Source organism: Capra hircus, chromosome 4 (assembly GCF_001704415.2).
Source record: "Capra hircus breed San Clemente chromosome 4, ASM170441v1, whole genome shotgun sequence".
NCBI lineage: Eukaryota > Metazoa > Chordata > Mammalia > Artiodactyla > Bovidae > Capra > Capra hircus.
The window spans coordinates 1,500,515-1,517,500 of record NC_030811.1 but is presented as its reverse complement, the minus strand read 5'-3'; the positions used below and the strand labels follow the sequence as shown (position 1 = coordinate 1,517,500).

The window sequence follows — 16,986 nt, the reverse complement described above, 5'->3', positions numbered from 1 at the left end:
CCAGCTGTTGCCCCTGCACCCTTGGGCTCAGAGCAGATGGGGCGGCCAGTGGGGAGGCCCTCAGACACGGGGGCGATGGCAGAGGCCACGGCGCTGGGGCAGGCCCTGCGTGGTGTCCAGGGCGGCTTCAGCCACAGGGCCTGCACCGGGAGGATGAGAGGGAGCACAGATGTGACCTGGAGTCCTTGGTTCAAACACCGGGGAGGAGACGTGGGAAAACCAGCTTCACTCACTGGAGCCCCTCGACGTGCTCAGACCTACAGGGGACGCTGCGGGAAGTATCTGAAAGGACCACAACCTACTCATTCAACAGACCAGGCAGACTCTCAGAGCTGGACGGCAAAGCACAGGTTCCCGGGGGCGGGCTGGGGAGGCTGGCGTCTAAGCAGGACAGAGTTAGGCTGGGGTGAGAAATGGGGAACAGGATACTGCGATGTGACTGGACACCCCCATGCGCACACATCCAAAACACAGGCCTGCACACAGACGGAAATAAAGACTTCCTGACCGCTGGCAAAACTCAGCGTGGGCATCAAGCCTTCTCACCCAGGAGTTTCCTGGTGGCCTCATGGTTAGGATTTGGGGCTTTCACTGCCACGGCCCCGGTTCAGTCCCTGGTCAGGGAGCTGAGATCCTGAAAGCCGTGCAGCGCAGCCAAATTAAAAAAGAGAGACTTCTCACCAGAGGGGAGGGAAAGAAGAGGCCACACTCTGACCCCCAGGAAGGATGCACACCGCCCTCCGTCTGGCTGGCCAGGATGGCCGAGCCCCATCTTGAACCACAGACAGAGAGCCACGTGATAAAGGGCCTGGGCACCTGGGGGTCCCAGGACCACCAGCCCAGCCCCGGGGCCCAGGTGGAAGGAGACAGAGTGACCTTCTGTCCCTTGGGCTCTCCTGCCCCCTGGGGACCCCCCCACCTTCGTCCTAACTGATGAACGCTGACTCCTCCCCTGCATCCTGGCAGCCCACAGGCCATGGGGGTGCACACAGCGGTGAGGATGAGGACCCCACGGTCACCGACTAGCACGGGCTGTGTGGACACCCCCAGGGAGCTGCCCACTCCTGGGGACCCACCCGGGCTTCCTGCCTACAGCCTGCTCCGCCCTGAGGCGCACGGCAGGGACAGCCCGGCTCTGCGGTTCTCCATCCTCCATCCAGACTGGCTCCGACTCAGCAGATGAGTTACTCCACGAATATTACCTCCTTCAGGGGTCCAGGAGCCATCAGTAGGCCAGAGCTCACCCCAGCAGTCGCGGCTCAGACAGCTCCTCCTAGGTGACAGGCTGCCCCGGATGCAGCGACCTGCAACAGCCGCCCTCAGCTCGGCTCTCTCTGGGTCAGGTGGGACTCGGGGCTCCCTCCCAGGCTTGTGGTCGCCCTGCGTGTCGCCTGAGTCCAGCCGGCTGGCCCCTGCCCCTCCAGGGTAGCGGGCGGACAAGCCCTTTTCAAGGCCCTGGCACGTCCCATCTTCACATGCCCACTGGACAAAAGGAGGCTCAGGGCTCGGGCTGCCAAGAGAGGCAGGTTCCCAGGCAGCCATCAGCTCACAGGCTTTCTCCTTCTCTGTCTGTCTGTCTATCTCTCCATTCGGCCGGAGTCCCAGAGAGAATGATCCCATGGTGTGGACACAGTGGCCCTGGGTCTGCGTGACACCCGGCCAACCAGCCCAGCAGGGCAGCGAGTGGACAGCGGGGACGCCCCAGGCAAGAGGGCGCAGGCTTGGGGGGCTGACGTAGGGAGCCTCCTCTGGCCCCTCCTCACGGTGCATGCCCTTCTCCACAGCTGCCCCAGGAGACGGGCGCTGCCACTCTGCCAAGTGAGGCCCTCGGGCACAGAGAGGTCACGCCCCTGCCCAAGGCTGCCCAGCCACTAAGTGCCCAGGTGTCGCCTGCACCTCTGCCTCCTGGATCTCAGCCTGGCTCCCCAAGTCCCTGGAATCCCTGAGGAGACTTCCTCCCCAGCCTACCCCCACCCACCACGGCCTTTCCCCAGACCAGCCTTGAGCTGCAACCCTGAGGACCCTCACTGGAGCTCGAGGACTGGCCCCGTGTCCCACCCAGGCTCGTGGCTCTGGAGGCCGGGAGCTGGTTTGTGTAATTGTCCCGTGAGCCTGCAAGTGGGGCCCGGCGCGGGTTCAGCTGTCGAAGCCTCCTCCCTTCCTGTAAGACGGGACGACCTGGCCCTCCTCCTACGGATGGGGGCACGGGGCCCTCTGGGCACAGAACGGCAGGGGCGGCGGTGGTGGTGACGGGCCTGCATCCTGGTTGGAAGTATGCACAGGCTTCCACAGTGAGTGAGGGAGACGCGAGTCCTGCAGCTCGACTGGCTCCTGCAGGCAGGGCGTGCTGGGTGTGACGGGCTTGCCTCCAGGTTCCCAGCAGTGCACAGGAGTCTCCGTGCAGGGGAACACCACAGGTCTCGTCCTGCTCCCAGGGGTCTGGAAGCTTCTGTGTCTGGGGTCAGACTCCCTAAAATTGGCAGTGAACCTTTTATGTGAAAACTGTGGCTTTCTCTTCTATTTTCTAGAGTGGTCTTAAAGGCCTGAATTACTTAAGAAATCACTATTACCTAAAACTAATACCATGGTTTAGGTCAATTACATCTCACTGGAAAACAAAGAACAGAGGAAAACATACCTGAAACCTATTCCTGTCTCTAAACTCCCACTTCCACCACGCCCACGCGCACCTCTGTCTTCTGGACTGACTCCACCATCCGGGCTAGGACACTAAACAGGAAGTAAGTATCTGACTGCTTGGACCCGGGATAAGTACCCTGTACGGTTCTTAAAGGTCTCTAATTCTCTCACAGGCAGGCAGCCAAGCTACAGCGCACTTCCTCACCTTCCCACTGTGCAGGAGAAGAGGAGTCCTGCATTCAGGTGATGGGGGCTTGGCCCTCCCTCCTCGCTTTTTACCTGAAGCCGGTTCACACACCTCTCACACTATGTGACGCGAGTTTATCGAGTGCCAGTCTGGTCTTTCCCTTCCCACTTCGTAACTCAGAGAGTGGAGACTTTTGTCTTTCACTCACCCATGCACCCCCCCTGGTGCTCAGAACCGTGTCTAGCAGAGCAGCTGTTCTGAATCTGCCGAGCGACTGGGTGGTTGATGGATTTTCTGGGCTGGCTAGTATCTCTTGTGGGTGAAAAGGCTGTGGTGTCACACAGGTGCCTGATCCCAGGGCTTGTGGGAATCTGACAGTTTCCCCCATCCCCAATAAATTAATCACCAGGATAAATGAACCAGGGTGATGAAAAGTCCAAAGCAGGAAAGCAGACCCAGGGTTAAAACACACACACACACACACACACACACACACACACACACACACACACACACACACAACATGTTACCTTTCCTTTACAGAGTTACCTATTGAAAAACTCAACTGCAAGCTTCAGGCACTGGTGTCTCCTTAGGAGGACTGGCCCCAGAAAACCCCTTGGGGTCCCCCAGATTGGACACATGGGCCCTTCTCTCCTCACAGACCCCCGAGCCAGGGCGACTCTAACTCTTTCTGTGTATCATTTTCCAAGGTGCGGTTTCAGCACAGAAGAAAACCTGTGCTTGCAACCAGGGCTCTGCATCGGAAGGTGATCCCACTCAAAAACCACCAGCATCTTTGCAGACTCGGAGCACCAACCCCACCCCCAGACGAGCCTCCTTTTCTTCCAGCCCCGGGTGCCCGTGGGGCGCCTATCGCCCCTTCCCGAGCCCCCGCGGGCAGCAGGGACTCCGTGAGGGGGCGCGGCCACCCCTCGGGCGGCCCTCCTCGCGCCCCCGGGCTGACCCCGCGCCCCGCCCGGCCCGCGGTCCCCCCCACCGGCCTGGCGGCGATAAGGCGGCGGCCCTTTGTTCCGCCCCCAGCTGGGTAAACCGCGCCGCCGCCCCTCGCCGCGGCCGCCGGCCGGGGGCACCTTTGTCCCGCCCAGCGTCGCGGACAATGGCAGGGGAGCCGCACATTGTCCGGCACCCTGTGTACACTCGGGGCGGCCAGGTGCGCGGCCGCGGAATGCAGGGTCGGCGCGGGGCCGGCGGGCGGGGCGCGCGCCCGGGGGACCCCTCCGCCTCCCGCCCTGACCCCCCCCCGCCTGCTTGGGGGTCCCCCGCCGCCTCTCGGGGTGCAGGAGGGCAGGGACCAGGGCGCGGACCCTCGATGGATGGCCCGCCTGGCCTGGGACTGCGCGGGACTGGGCGCGGGGGCGGGGGCCCGGGGGTCGCAGGCTGGTTCTCGTTGGGGACACACCTGGCACGTCGTAAAGTGATTTACGAAGTGAAAGTGTTAAACGAGGCCACCAGCTGGAGCCCCGACCCGGCTTTATGAGTTTTATTAGGTGCCCTATTATGGAAAATAAACTTTAATCCGACCATAAAAACCAAATCTGAAAAACATATTTGCCTGCAGTCTGGAACACTGCAGCGATCTGGGCTGAGTCACACCTCCGAAAGGATTAGTTTTATTGAGGGAGACACCAGGCACCGCAGGACTTTGATACGGGTGGGGGGCGCCCGCGTCCCACAGGCAGAGCCCCCCCCAACGTCTCCCCTAGCCGGGGCTGCACCCCCGGGCCCCTCCCCGCGGGGGCCCCCACCCCCGGAGTGCGGTCCCGGACTCGGGGACTTCGGGGGGCAAGGTGGGGGCACAGGGGAGGCCGCAAACCTGGATGCCCGCTGAACCGGCCTGGGGCACACCAGGCTCCCCACACCAGGAGGGGCGGCAGGAGAGGGGCCCGTGCCACTCGGGTCCTGGGGGGCCGGGGCTCCCTTCCTCAGCCTTCCCGGGATCCCAGTGTTCTACAGCAAGCGAGCCCTTTCTGGAGGAGCGATGGGGGGGTGGGGAAGAAGAGGAGGAGGAGAGGGAGGGGAGGAGGGGGAGGGAGGGATGAGCGAGGAGGGGAAGGAGGTCTATCCTCTGTTTGATCGTCCTAGCCACTCGAAGGGTCTGGTAAGTAGCATTAACTATACACATACTGTGCAACAGAGCCCTGGAATTTTTTCATCTTGCAAAACTGAACATCCTCCTCTTTCTCCCGCCCCCAGCCCCTAACAACCTCCTTTCTATGTTCTGTCGCTGAAGAATTTGACTATTTGAGATCCCACATATAAGTAGAATGGACTTCCCAGGTGGCACAGTGGTAAAGAATCCACCTGACAATGCAAGAGGCGCAGGAGACCTGGGTTCGATCCCTGGGTCAGGAAGATCTCCTGGAGGAGGAAATGGCAACCCCTCCAGTGTTCTGGCCAGGAGAATCCCATGGACGAAGAAGCCTGGTGGGCTTCAGTCCACGGGGTCACAGAGTCGGACACGACTGAGCACACACACACACGTATAAGCAGTGGCAGTGATGTTGCTCAGTCGTGTCCGACCCTCTGTGACCCCATGGACTGCAGCCCGCCAGGCTCCTCTGCACATTATGTACAAATTAGAGTATTTGTCTCTTTGTGACTGGCTTATTTCACTATTCTGTCCTCAATGTTTATCCCTGTTGTAACAGGTGTCAGAATTTCCTTCTTTTTAAAGGCTGAACACTATTCCACCATTTATATGTGGCTCCCATTTTTTTATCTGTTCATCTGTTGACAGACACTTAGGTGACTTCCACCTCTTGGTTATTGTGACGTTACAATGAACATGGGTGTGCAAATATCTCTTCCAGATCCTTTTCAATTCTTTTGGATATACCCCCGGAAGTAGGGTTTCTGGGTCATATGGTAATTCCAGGCTTTTATTGTTCTTGGGTTGTTGGGTTTTTTTGAGGCCCCTCCATACAGGTTTCCACAGTGGCTGTGCGGTTTTACATTCCTACCGACAGTGCTGGGGGATCCAATTTCACTACATCCTCCCCCACACTTGTTATCTGCGCTCTCCTTTCTATAATAAATCCTAACAGGCAGGCGGTGAGCGCTCACTGTGGTCTTGAGCTGCAGTTCCCTGATGATCGGCGATGCAAATTCCTGCGCTTGTGGACCACCTGTACGTTTTCTCCAGAGAAACGCCTTTTCAATTCCTTTGCCTATTTTTAATCGAATTGTTTTTTGTTGTTGAATTGCAGTTCTTCGTATATCCTGGGCATTGATCCCTTACCAGAGATTTGACTTGCCAGTGCTTTCTTCCTTCCCAGGCTGCCTCTGGTCCCGTTGATCGCTTCCTCCGCTGCAGTGTTGACTGTTGACATCACCCCATTTGACAGTCTTTGCTTTTGCTGTCTCAGTCTTTCCTGCTGATCTTTCCAGGCTGACTTCAGCCTGGGTGCAGGGTGCAGGAACGCCAACCTGAAAGGAACAGCCCCATTTTGCCGACTTTCTAGCCATTTCTGCACTTTAGACTCTGAGCATAAGGCTGGTCAGGGCCTGGGACCCTGGGCCCGAGCTCTGCGAGGGCTGGACCTGCGATCGCTCGGTCTCTATCACAGAGAGCTTTAACCCCATTTTCTCACACACCCTGGAGACAGTGACCCACGACGAGAACCGAGGACCCCATTGCAATCACGGTGAAGAGAACCTGCGCCCAGAGTGGTGCCCTGGGTGAACAGGGGCCGGCAGGGTTCCCAAAGGGCAGGGTTCGCCTTGGGCGGGGCCGCGCTGTCTGAGGCAGCAGGGTCCGCAGGGCCGGCCCTGCGCGGGTGGACGGCGGGGAGGCCCCCCGGACACTGGGACTCCATGGCCGGGGGATAGCCAGGCCGGGCTTGTCTGGAAGCAGTGCTTCGTCCCCCTCGGGGCCCGGCTGAGGGGACCTGGCTCGGGGTCCTGGGACCCGGGTCCTCCAGGAGGCAGGGCCTCTCTCCCTCCATTGCTGCGGAGCGGGGCTGGCGGCCGTTCACTCGGCGGAATGAATTGTTCGCTTTGCCCGGAGTGGGTGAGGATGAGCCAGTGATTATATTTAAATTTGCTATAATTGATTTGGGGAAGAGCTACTGTGACAAGAACGAATTGATCATTAAATTTATTAGTGAGATAAATTCCGTCGCGATTAAGCCGCTGGCTGGAGACGCTGGGGCCGCGGACGGGTCCCGCCTTCCCGTCCGCCAAGTCCCCGCGCCAAGCCGGGCTGGCTCCGCCGGGGGGCGGGGGCGGGGGTCGTCACCACTCTGCCTTCCCGCCCTGCTCTCTGCCCCCGTGTCGCCGGGGGAGCGAACGGTTCCTGGGCTTCAGGAGGGTCCGGCCTTGGGATGAGGCAACGACCCTCTGCCGAGGCCGGATGCCCACCCCGCTCCAGGGCCGCCGCTGGTCGGGGGAGGGGGCGGTGTTGAGACAGGGTGTAGGGGGGCGCCGACGCCGGGCCGGCCGGAAGCGGGGGGCGCAGGGGACTATCCCCCAGCTGTGCAGCCTGCCGGCCGAGATGGCTTCAGGCTGAACTTGAGCAATGTGGTAGAAATTACAGCGAGGTGCACACGGAGGGCAGGTTTCCTTAACCCCCAAGGCGTCTTTCTCGTCTCTCCCCGCTCCCCGTTTCCCACCCCTCTCCTGGGGCTCTCGGGCTTTCCCTCCAGTTTCAAACCCAGTCCCAGTTCCCCCACCTTTGAACCCCGGGCGGCCAGGCCCGCGCCCCACCGCCCGCGCCGACAGCTGCGCCGGCCCGGCTCCCAGCAGCGCCGCGCCCCCGGCCGCGGCTGAGCCCGCGTTTTATGGAAGGAGCCGGGGTGATAATGAGCTGCCAGCGAGGATATTAATCTCACCCGGCCCTGAAGTCGAGGAGTGGCCCCGCTCGCCCGCGCGGTAATCACCCAAATGAAACTGCAGGCCCTTCTGAACTCATTTATCTGCCGGGAGTGGGGGGCCCGCGGAGGGGGAGGTAAGAGGGAGGGGCGCGCCCCAGCCCAGGTGCGGGTGAGACACGGGAGCGGGGGAGGCAGCTGATGGGGGGAGCAGCAGGGCCCAGGCTCACCTGTTTCCTCCGGGCCCGGGGCAGCCGGCCGGTCACGCGGGGGAAGGGGGGCCGCGGGTGGTGCGCGGGCATGTGCGCCGCACATGGCAAGGGCCCGGCTCTGCCCGTGATGGATGGCGCGCGCGGCCGCGTTGATTAACCCAGAGCCGCCGCGGCCCGGCTGGAGCGTTCTCGCCTTCCGCTGCGGTCCTCGCAGGCTGCCTTTTGCACTGATCCGGGAAAACCAGCCCTGGGCGGCTCGAGGCGCTTCGGGAGAGAGGGCCGGGATCGGAGAGGAGACGAGCCGCGCTGTCCGAGGCCATCCCGGGCAGGGCGCGCAAGCAGCGCCGCGGCCAAAGGGACCCTAGAGACCAGTGTAGTCATTTGAAGCTCCTTTTCTGAAATATTCAGACTGTGTTTCCACGTCTGAGGCGCCAGCGAAAAAAGAAGATCCTCTTAGAAATAGGAAAATAAACACGCGGCGTCCAGAGTTACTCCTTTGAGATGCTCGCATCCGCGACAGACGTGGGCCGGCACGTGGACGCGCGCTGACACCTGGCGTCGGGGACTTTTAGAGACACTTGGTACTTGCGACTCCCCAGCAGCCGGAATCAAGTTCCCCCGACCCCTGCCCTCAGGGCCGGGAGGAGGTGGCGGTCCTGACACCCATTCAGGATTCTGATTTTCACCTTCTGCTGTCAACTCAGGAATACGGCCCACCTCATCATTTCAGCAACAAAAATAGTAAAACTTGCTTTCACAACTCCCCTCAAAAGACTTGCACTCTCATCCAGTAAAAAAACCAATTTATTTTACATTCCATCGTGGGCGATGGCAGAAGCTAAATGATAATTTAGCATGCGTAAGTAGACATTTCTTTATATATATATATTTATAAATACAATATACAAAAATAAAGACAATACAGTTTTGGGATGTCCAGCAGTTTGAACGCTCATGACAAATTCCCCCCTTCCCAATATACATAAGCACAAAACATTTTTTTCTTTTTCCAACACTCAGAAGAACGGCGTATCCGGAGAAGGTTTCAGGTTTCGGAGGTCGTTTAACACTGCAGGTTTCCGACGTCACCATTCGGGAAGAAGGGAGCCGGGAGGCACCCGCGATGGTCGGTTCTTCTCAGGAACGCCTCCCCTCAACGCAAGCCAAATTAAATTAAAAAGAACAAGAGTTCGAGTTTGAACCTGCTGGGCCTCCCTCTCTCTGTCCCTTGAAAACGGACCCAGAAGGGCAGCCCCCAGGACCCCGCGCCTCGGCTCGCGGGCCTGGGGGCGCGGGTGAGGTCTGGGCCGCCGGCGGGGCCCCTACTGGGGCGGGGGCTGGTGGCCGGGCGCGCCGGGCCGCGGGGGCGGCGAGTCGGCCCCGGAGGAGCAGTCGGAGGAGGCAGCGCGCGCGCCCGCGCCGTTGCTGTAGGGGAAGCGGTCCTCGTCGTCGTCGTCGTCGTCGTCGTCGTCGGGCTCACTGTCCCTCAAGTCCCGCAGGCGGCGTGCGCCGCCCTTGTCCCCGGGCGCCGGCGGCCCCAGCGGCTCCTGATCCCCCGGGTCCTCGGCGGCGCCGCCGCCTTTGCCCGCGCCGCCGCCTCCCTTCTGCTTCTCGGCCTCCTGCGCCGCCTGCTCTTTGGCTTTCTTGCTGCGCTTCCACTTCATCCGCCGGTTCTGGAACCAGATCTTCACCTGCGGGCGCGCGCGGCGTGAGAGGCCGGCCGGCTCCCTCCCTGCCGGGCCGTCTCCCGCGCCCCGGCTCCCGGCCCTGCTTGCGTGGGGGCCCGGCGCGTCCGCCATCGCCAGGGCCTGGGTGGGGTTCCCCTTAGAGGGCTCAGGAGCTCCGGAAGACTCTGACACGGGCTGGGGGCTCTGAGGAAGCTCAAACCAAAACACCCCTCCCCCCACCACCCCCGAGGTCTTCCACCTGCACTCGGTCTGCGTGGGGAGGGCCAGGGCAGCTACGCTGCCCACTGCTGAATCTCGATGCCCCCTCCTCTCTCTTCCCGGAACGAACAAAATTGCTCTAATATGGCTTGAGGACTGACTACCTGCTTCCAAACAGGGTGTGTGCGTGAGTGTGTGTGTGTGCGTGTGAAGATTCCTGGGCCCACCAGAAGCAGCTGAATCAGACCCAGGCACAGGAACCCTGAGGGGAGATGTGAATCCACGCCCTGAAGGTCAATAGGAGCAGCTCCAGGTGCCCGGGGAGGCCCAGGGTGAGGAGAGCAGAGCGACAGGGTCCCTGGGAGGCTGGAACATGCCGGCAGGGGGTGCGGGGTGTGCACCGTACCTGAGTCTCCGTGAGCATCAGTGAGGTGGCCACCTCGAAGCGTTTGGGCCGAGACAGGTACTTGTTGAGCTTGAACTGGTGCTCCAGCTCCAGCAGCTGCTGGCTGGTGAAGGCGGTGCGGGGCCGGCGGCACTTCCCCAGCAGGTTGGACTGCGCCTGGGCTGGGGTGAGAGAGGCCGTGAGGCTGGAGCAAGACGGGGCCAGCAGCGCCCCTCAAACCCCGCTGCCCACGCCCTGCAGGGTTGCTGCTCCGTCTTCAGGGTCAGCACCCCCTCCTCAGGGAGGCCCTGGAGCCCTGGGCCCCACCACCAGGTGGACCCAGACCGTCTGGGTTTAGTGGGACCAAATCTTTTCATCCCAGGCAGGGCCGGGTGTCCTATTGACCAGGCTCGCCTTGGCCCCTCGGGTGAGCATTGGTGGAAAGCAGGTAGACAGAAAGGCAAGTAGCAGAGGCCCAGAGACCACCCCTTGCCCGCTCTGCCCAGCACCTTCCCCCCCAACTCAGGCCCAAACCCACACAAGCCCTGGCGAATCACTTCCTGCTTCTTCCGGGTGCAGAATTGCCACCACCACCTCCTTACATACAAAACGAGCAGAAGGAGAAAAGGGGGAGAAAGAGGAGGAAGGGAGGAGGGAGGAAAAGGGCCAGATCCTGGGCCTAAGCATGTGTTCCTCCGGTAAAGTGTTTTCTGACAATGCTGCCCAGTCCCCAGGGGCAGAGCCTGGGACAATTGGAAGCTTTTCAGGACAATTCTCATTACGCAAATTAAAGGCCTGGGCACAAGGGGGATCCGGGTTTCTGTGTGTTCAAGGAGGTCTCTCTGCTTTATTTACATAATTTCACACGGTTACATCACAGAGAATTTTATGACCTCAAAACGAGACTTCCCTTGATTTCCCAGGAGCCTGACAAGTGTTAGACAATAAAAGAAAGGAAAGCAGCAGCCAGCCCCGGGCAGGCGAGCCCAGGCTCCCCTGGGATGGGCAATTTGCTTTATGCGAAGGCCCACGCCCCCTGCTTTAGTTAAACAAGGCCCTGAATTCCCAACTTGACAATACATTAGAACTTTAATTAAAATGCTGGCTCTGAAGGGACCATTTGGGAAATGCCGTCCCATGGCTGAGACACCAGTTGAAACCAAACAGGTTTTCCAGCGAGAACCCATTATTCCAGCATCCTTGCCTGTTCCTATTGCCCTTTAGGATTCGGTGTTCAAATTCTTTCTCTGAACTTAAAGCTGGCTGGGTTTTAATTAGCTACCTCCGGGTCAAGATTAGGAGAAAGAATGAGTGAAGCATGTTGGCAAAGCGGTGGGGTTCTAGCCGATTTTCTGGGCAGCCTTGGGCTCCACACAGGCCTGAGAAAACAGCCCGGTGGCCAGGGAACCCAGTTCGGGGGAGGGGGGCAGCCAGTGTGCACAACCCCTCCCCCCGGACCCCCACAGCAGGAGACTAAGCCTGCCAGGTGCTGGGAGATCCGGTCAGAGTGGAAGATGGCTGGGTGGGATTTCATCAGCAGGGCTTGCTGGGCTCCGAGGCCAGGCCCCGAGGGCTCCCTGGGTTTGGTGGACCGGGGTCAGCAGTAGTTCAGGTGTGCCTGAAGCTGTGGATTCGATAGCCAGCTTGCCCTCTGCCTGGCCTGGAGCCCGGAGGGGTGACCCCATGGAAGAGAAGGGTGGCTATCAGGGCCTTCTGGGAGCTGAGCCAGGCCGGCCTGGGGCTCCGAGGGCAAACAGCGCACTTGCTGAGCTTTTCTCACCGGGCTGTGACTTCTCCAGCTTTGTGGGGTCCTAGCTTTTCTCTGTTTAGTCACAACCATCGCTTCTAGCAGAGGAATCTGATTTCTGGCAAGTGTGTGTGTGTTTTTTCACTCCCCCCACCCCATGCCTGCATCTTTCTCGTGTAAACAAATTCACTCAGACCGAAATAATGGGGTCTCTTTGTTTGGGTGTTTGGCCGCTGGAAGCGTCAAGCCTCACGCATCTTCCACCGATCGAGCCCGGATGCAGCGAGCCGACCAGAGATCCAGACTCCCCGCAGCTCCAATCCTGGGCCCCGGCGGCGCGCGCCAAGAAAGCCTGAGAGAGACCCAGGCCCCGGCGAGGAGTCCCGTCTTGAGTGGCGAGTTCCCCGCCCACAGTTGGGCCGCTCTGGGGTTGGGGGTGGCCAGCCCTCCCCGGCTGCGGTCTCGGGGAGGGGTTCTCGCTGTGCTGGGCGCCCTGAATTCGAGGTGGGCGTCTGCTGCTCAAAGCCCCTTAGGGGGTACCCCAAAGTAGGAGGGTGCATCTCCGGCCCGCTGGAGCATGCCATCTTGGTTCAGACCGGGCCACCCGCATTCCTGGGCCTCTCCCCAGCCCGGACCCGGCGCCTTCCAGAGGTGGGTACAGCCCCGCAAGGGCCCCAGCCTTGCGTCTCCAGCCTCCTCAGGCTCATTCCTGCTTTCCGACTCCGGGAGCTCTACCCTCTCCTGGGAGGGACCCGGAATCTCTCCAGAGCCCAGAATGTGGGACCGAAGTCACGTCCGTTTCTCTGAGCATAAAGCCCTGGTTTCGGTGGCCTCTGATTCCCAGGCACGCCTAACTCGCCTCTCCTTCCCCCACCACTTCCTTCTCTAGCTGCCGGTTAATCATTAGATTTTAGTCTCACACCTCCAGCTGCCCTTTCCCGTTAAGAGAGGAAGAGAACAAGGACCGCGCGTGGCCATTTTTTCGATCGCTGCCGATCCCACGCTGCGGAGCCCGCGCGAGTCCTCGCAGGCCCCAAGCGGAGCCGAGGCGGCCTGGGGGCGCGTCCACAGCTCGCTCGGGGCAGAGAGCCGGGGCAGGAGATGCCGGGCGGAGGATGCGCGGAAGACCCTTCTGCCCGTGCTCGCCACCCCCGCCGCTCGCTCTACAGGCTCGGGGCTGCGCGGTACTCACAGTTGAAGTCCGGCATCTTGGGCAGGATCATGCCCGCGGTGGACGCACGAAGCCACTGGTCCAGCTGGAAGGTGCCGGCGCCCAGCTTGATGGGGTCGGCGGGGTGCGCGGGGTGCGCGCCCTGCACCTGCGGGTACGCGTAGGAGAGCGCCGGGTGCTGCCCGGCCAGCGCGGCCGCCGCCGCCGCCGCCGAGTAGCCGTAGACCGGGTGACCGTAGAGCGCCGCCTGCGCCGGGAGCCCCGCGCCGCCCTGAGCGCCCCCCGGATGCAGCCCCAGCGCCAGGCCCCCTGCGGCTGCGGCGGCGGCGGCAGCTGCGGCGGCCGCGGCGGCGCCGGGGTGCGCGTGGTGGTGGGGCCCTCCGGGCCCGCCGCCCGCCGCGCCGCCCGCCGCGCCGCCCGCGCCGCCCGCTCCCAAGAAGCCGGGTTTGGGCAGCAGCGCGCAGTGCGCGGCCAGCAAGCGCGGCGGCGAAGGGCTCTCTGCGCGCAGGCGGTCGGCGGGCGCCGCGGGCGGCTCCGAGGACGCCGGGCTGCAGCTGCCGCTCGCCCCGCCACTCGCCCCGCCACCGCCGCCGCTGCCGGGTCCAGCTGCGGCGGCCGCGAGCGACGTGACCAGGGCCAGCGGCGCGGTCTGCGCCGAGGCCGCTCGCGGGGGGTCCACGGCCAGCAGCGCGTCGATGCGGAAATTTTTGGATTTTTCCATCGGCTCGTTAGGAGCTGGCGATCGGCGCCGGGCGGTGCGGGACGCGGCCGCGTGCCGGCTTGCGGAGTCCGTGCGCGGCGGCCGCCGGCCCCGAGGCTCGGTATGGTTACGATTATTTGCCGGTAATCAAAGTGGCCGCAGGAAACTCAGCCGAGGGCGACCATGGTCCGAAAGCCTCCTCCGGGCGGGCCCGCCGGGGCCGCGCTCACTCGCGCCCGCACAGAGCCCACGCAAGCGCTCGGCGCGCCGGGGCCGGGGAGCCCGGCTCAGCGGTGCAGCCGCGGGCGAGCGCGCCGCTGGGGCCCCGCGCCCCTCCGCGCACTTGAAGCGCAGCGCGGCCGCCGATTGGCGCGCGCGGCGGGGCCGTGGGCGGGGCTCCGGGCCGCCATTGGCCGAGGGCTGCACCTGTCAGCGCCCCGGCCGCCCGCCGCCCCGCCCCCGCGCCGCGGGGTCCTAAAGAGCACAACTGCCGGGCCTGGGGGTGGGGCGGGGAGGCAAGGGGCTGCGAGGGGCGCGCCCCCACGGTGCCTGCTCGCGCTCCTGACGCTGCAGAGCGGGCCTGCGGGTGCTGGCCGCCCTACCCGAGTTCAGCGTGCGTCCTGCCCCTCCTGCCCGCCAGCCCTTGAGGGTGCCTGCTTCTGCCGGGAGAGCCCACGCGGCTTCCACATCTGGAGGCTCTGCTGGCAGAGGGTCGGTCCCGGCCCTGCTCCGAGGTCTTGAGACGCGCGGAGGGGTGGGCGCCTGTGTCCGTGCCGCCGGTCCCCCACCTTCTCTGGGACTTCTGTGCGGCTCAGGTGTTGTGCGTGTGTGGTGGGGCGGGGGGCGCACACGTGCCCTCGCCCTCAGCCCTCTCAGGTCCAGGTGAAAAGCTGCAATACCCAGGTGGTCTTGCAGTGTCGCCCACCTGCCCTGAGGCAGGCCCTCGACTACAGAGCTCTTCCTCTCGGCCAGGGACACCGGGCTGTGCGCTCGCAGCACGTGGTGCCCACCCCGGCCCTGGAGAGCCCAGCAGGGCCGCAGGCCTCCGAGGCTGGTCACTCTGATCCTGCTGCCCCGAGGCCCTGGGCCGGAAGATGCAGGCTCTCTCCTGCCTGCAGCTCTGGGAAATTGGAGGAAAGGGCTTCCCTCATCCGGAGCAGGGCAGTGGGGAGAGAGTCCAGCCATCACCTACGTCCCCCATTTGCACTTAACATATTTACAGTAAAAAACACCTCCAAGGGCGTTTTGAAGCGGAAAGAATGGCCATGCAGGTCCAAGAGCCCAGCGGCCACCGACGCCAGGCTTTGTCAACAGCTCCATCACACTCAGTTATCTTCTCCAGACCAATGCGAGAATTGGAGAGGGAGCTTAGGTGGCTTCGCCTGGAGGTGAGAGGTGACTAAAGCACAAGAAGGGGCTGCGGGAGGGGCCGAGGACCAAGGGAAAATGAAACACAGGGCCAGGTAAACTTTACAATTAGCAGGTCAGGTTGCTACAGAGAGGCTTTTAGTGGTAAATGCAGGGACCAAGTCATTTCCCTTCAAAGGCTTTTTACCCAGGTGAGAGTGGACCACAGTGACTCCTGGTTCCGGGGGTGAGCCGTGTTTCCTTTTCACTCTAACAGGGTAGATCCGAGACCCACAGGACTAGGAGGAAGATTAGGAGGATAGGGGCAGATAAGTGACAGCAACTGGAATAAATGTTACACGGTTTTGCAAGAAACGGCAGCTTTGACGTAGTGTTTATCTTCGCTAGATCATGTCTCTGTGGTGGTAAAAGTGCAGTCATCCTTCCTCTGAGTGGAGAGAGGAGTGGACTCACATCCCTCGAACACCTACTGTGTGCCACAGGCTTTCTAGAATTATCTTACTTCATCCTCACTGTGATGCCTGATGAGGGATTTCTCATCTGCTTCCGAGTGCAGATTCAAAGAGGTTGAAGCTTTCATCCCAGCAAACTTGTTAAGCCTCAGAGTTTGAAATGAGATGGGTGTGACTGCAGGAGCTTCACCCCCAGGGTCCCCAGCCCTGTTCTCCGTCCTGTCTGTTCTCTCTGGGGAAGGAGGGTTTTACAAGGAGAACTGAGAGTAGCCAGCGGCTCGAGGGAGGGTGACAGTGTCTTTGTTGCCACTCTGCAACACTCTCGGCCACTCTTCCCAAGATAGAGTGAGCAGAGAACGAACATGGCCACCGCTCTGATGGGCCGTCTAGCCCCACGGCTGCCTGCCTTTCCCCATCGCATCAGCTCCCCCTCCTCCACCGGTGCTGCAGGTCGGCTGGTCCTGAGAGCAGCGACTTAGGAGGTTGTGGTAGGGGCATGACTGCAAGGCGAACGTCCCACAGTAGACCGCCTCTCTGCAACCTGAAATAACCGCTGCCAGGGCCGTCTTAGTTGGTGATGGGCTGTGCGGGCTAGACTTCATAAACCACCCCATCTTTAGCAACAAAATCGTCCTTTTTAAAAAAATATATATAACTCCTAGAGGACTCCACATTACCATTTTTTTTTGTTCTGCAGTAACTATGCTCCTGAACTCGCATAACCTTCACCTCCCCTGGGCTTCTACTCTGCCTGGACTGGCTGGTAACACTGCCTGAACAGACAGAATGGACACTGTATGTGGGACCCGGCTTGAACCAGGTCACCTGGTTACCCTGAGTCCATACCACCTGAACGGCCCAGGTTGCCCTGGGTGACTCTCTAAATGTAGTGTGATTGCAGATGTAGAAGCTTCTTTATCTTGATGAGTTTTTCTTTGTCTCGAAAAGTCAGGGTTAGACAAAACGGACCCTACATGCTAAAGGACTTTACAATGGTGACACACACTGCTTATGTTAAGAATTAGGTAACACACACGGGAGGTCTCTGTGAAGTTGTATGAGAAGAGAGGCAGAGAGGTGAAGCGGTCTGGGAGGTTTGGGGTCTTTGTGTGGTTTACGACGTGTGAAGCTGTGCACACCGGGCTCTTCCTGTTTCCAGCATCTGTATTGACCCAGCCCAGCTGGCTTTGAAGGTTTGGGGTAGACTCCTGTCTGGGGAAGGGCCTCAGCGAGAGATCAAAGGTCTGGTCTGAGCGGTACCCCTGGCCTCAGTCTCCCTGCCAGGGCCACAAGGAGAATTCTCCATTTCCCAGGAGAAGCACCTCCCATCAAGCTCCCTCCCAACCCTGCCCCTCCGCGCCAGGCAGCGCATCCGTATCTCTTTAACACTGAACACTGCCCGCACC

General features: G+C 61.4%; 1 protein-coding gene across 1 annotated transcript; it reads right to left on the bottom strand.

Annotated features, from left to right (window-relative positions):
* On the bottom strand, positions 9,185-14,080 carry MNX1 (motor neuron and pancreas homeobox 1). The gene is made up of 3 exons (XM_018047509.1): positions 13,082-14,080; positions 10,164-10,324; positions 9,185-9,562 (listed from the first exon to the last, which is right to left on the bottom strand). Exons 1-3 carry the CDS (start codon positions 13,779-13,781, stop codon positions 9,194-9,196), a joined length of 1,230 nt encoding a protein of 409 aa, XP_017902998.1. The 5' UTR covers positions 13,782-14,080; the 3' UTR covers positions 9,185-9,193.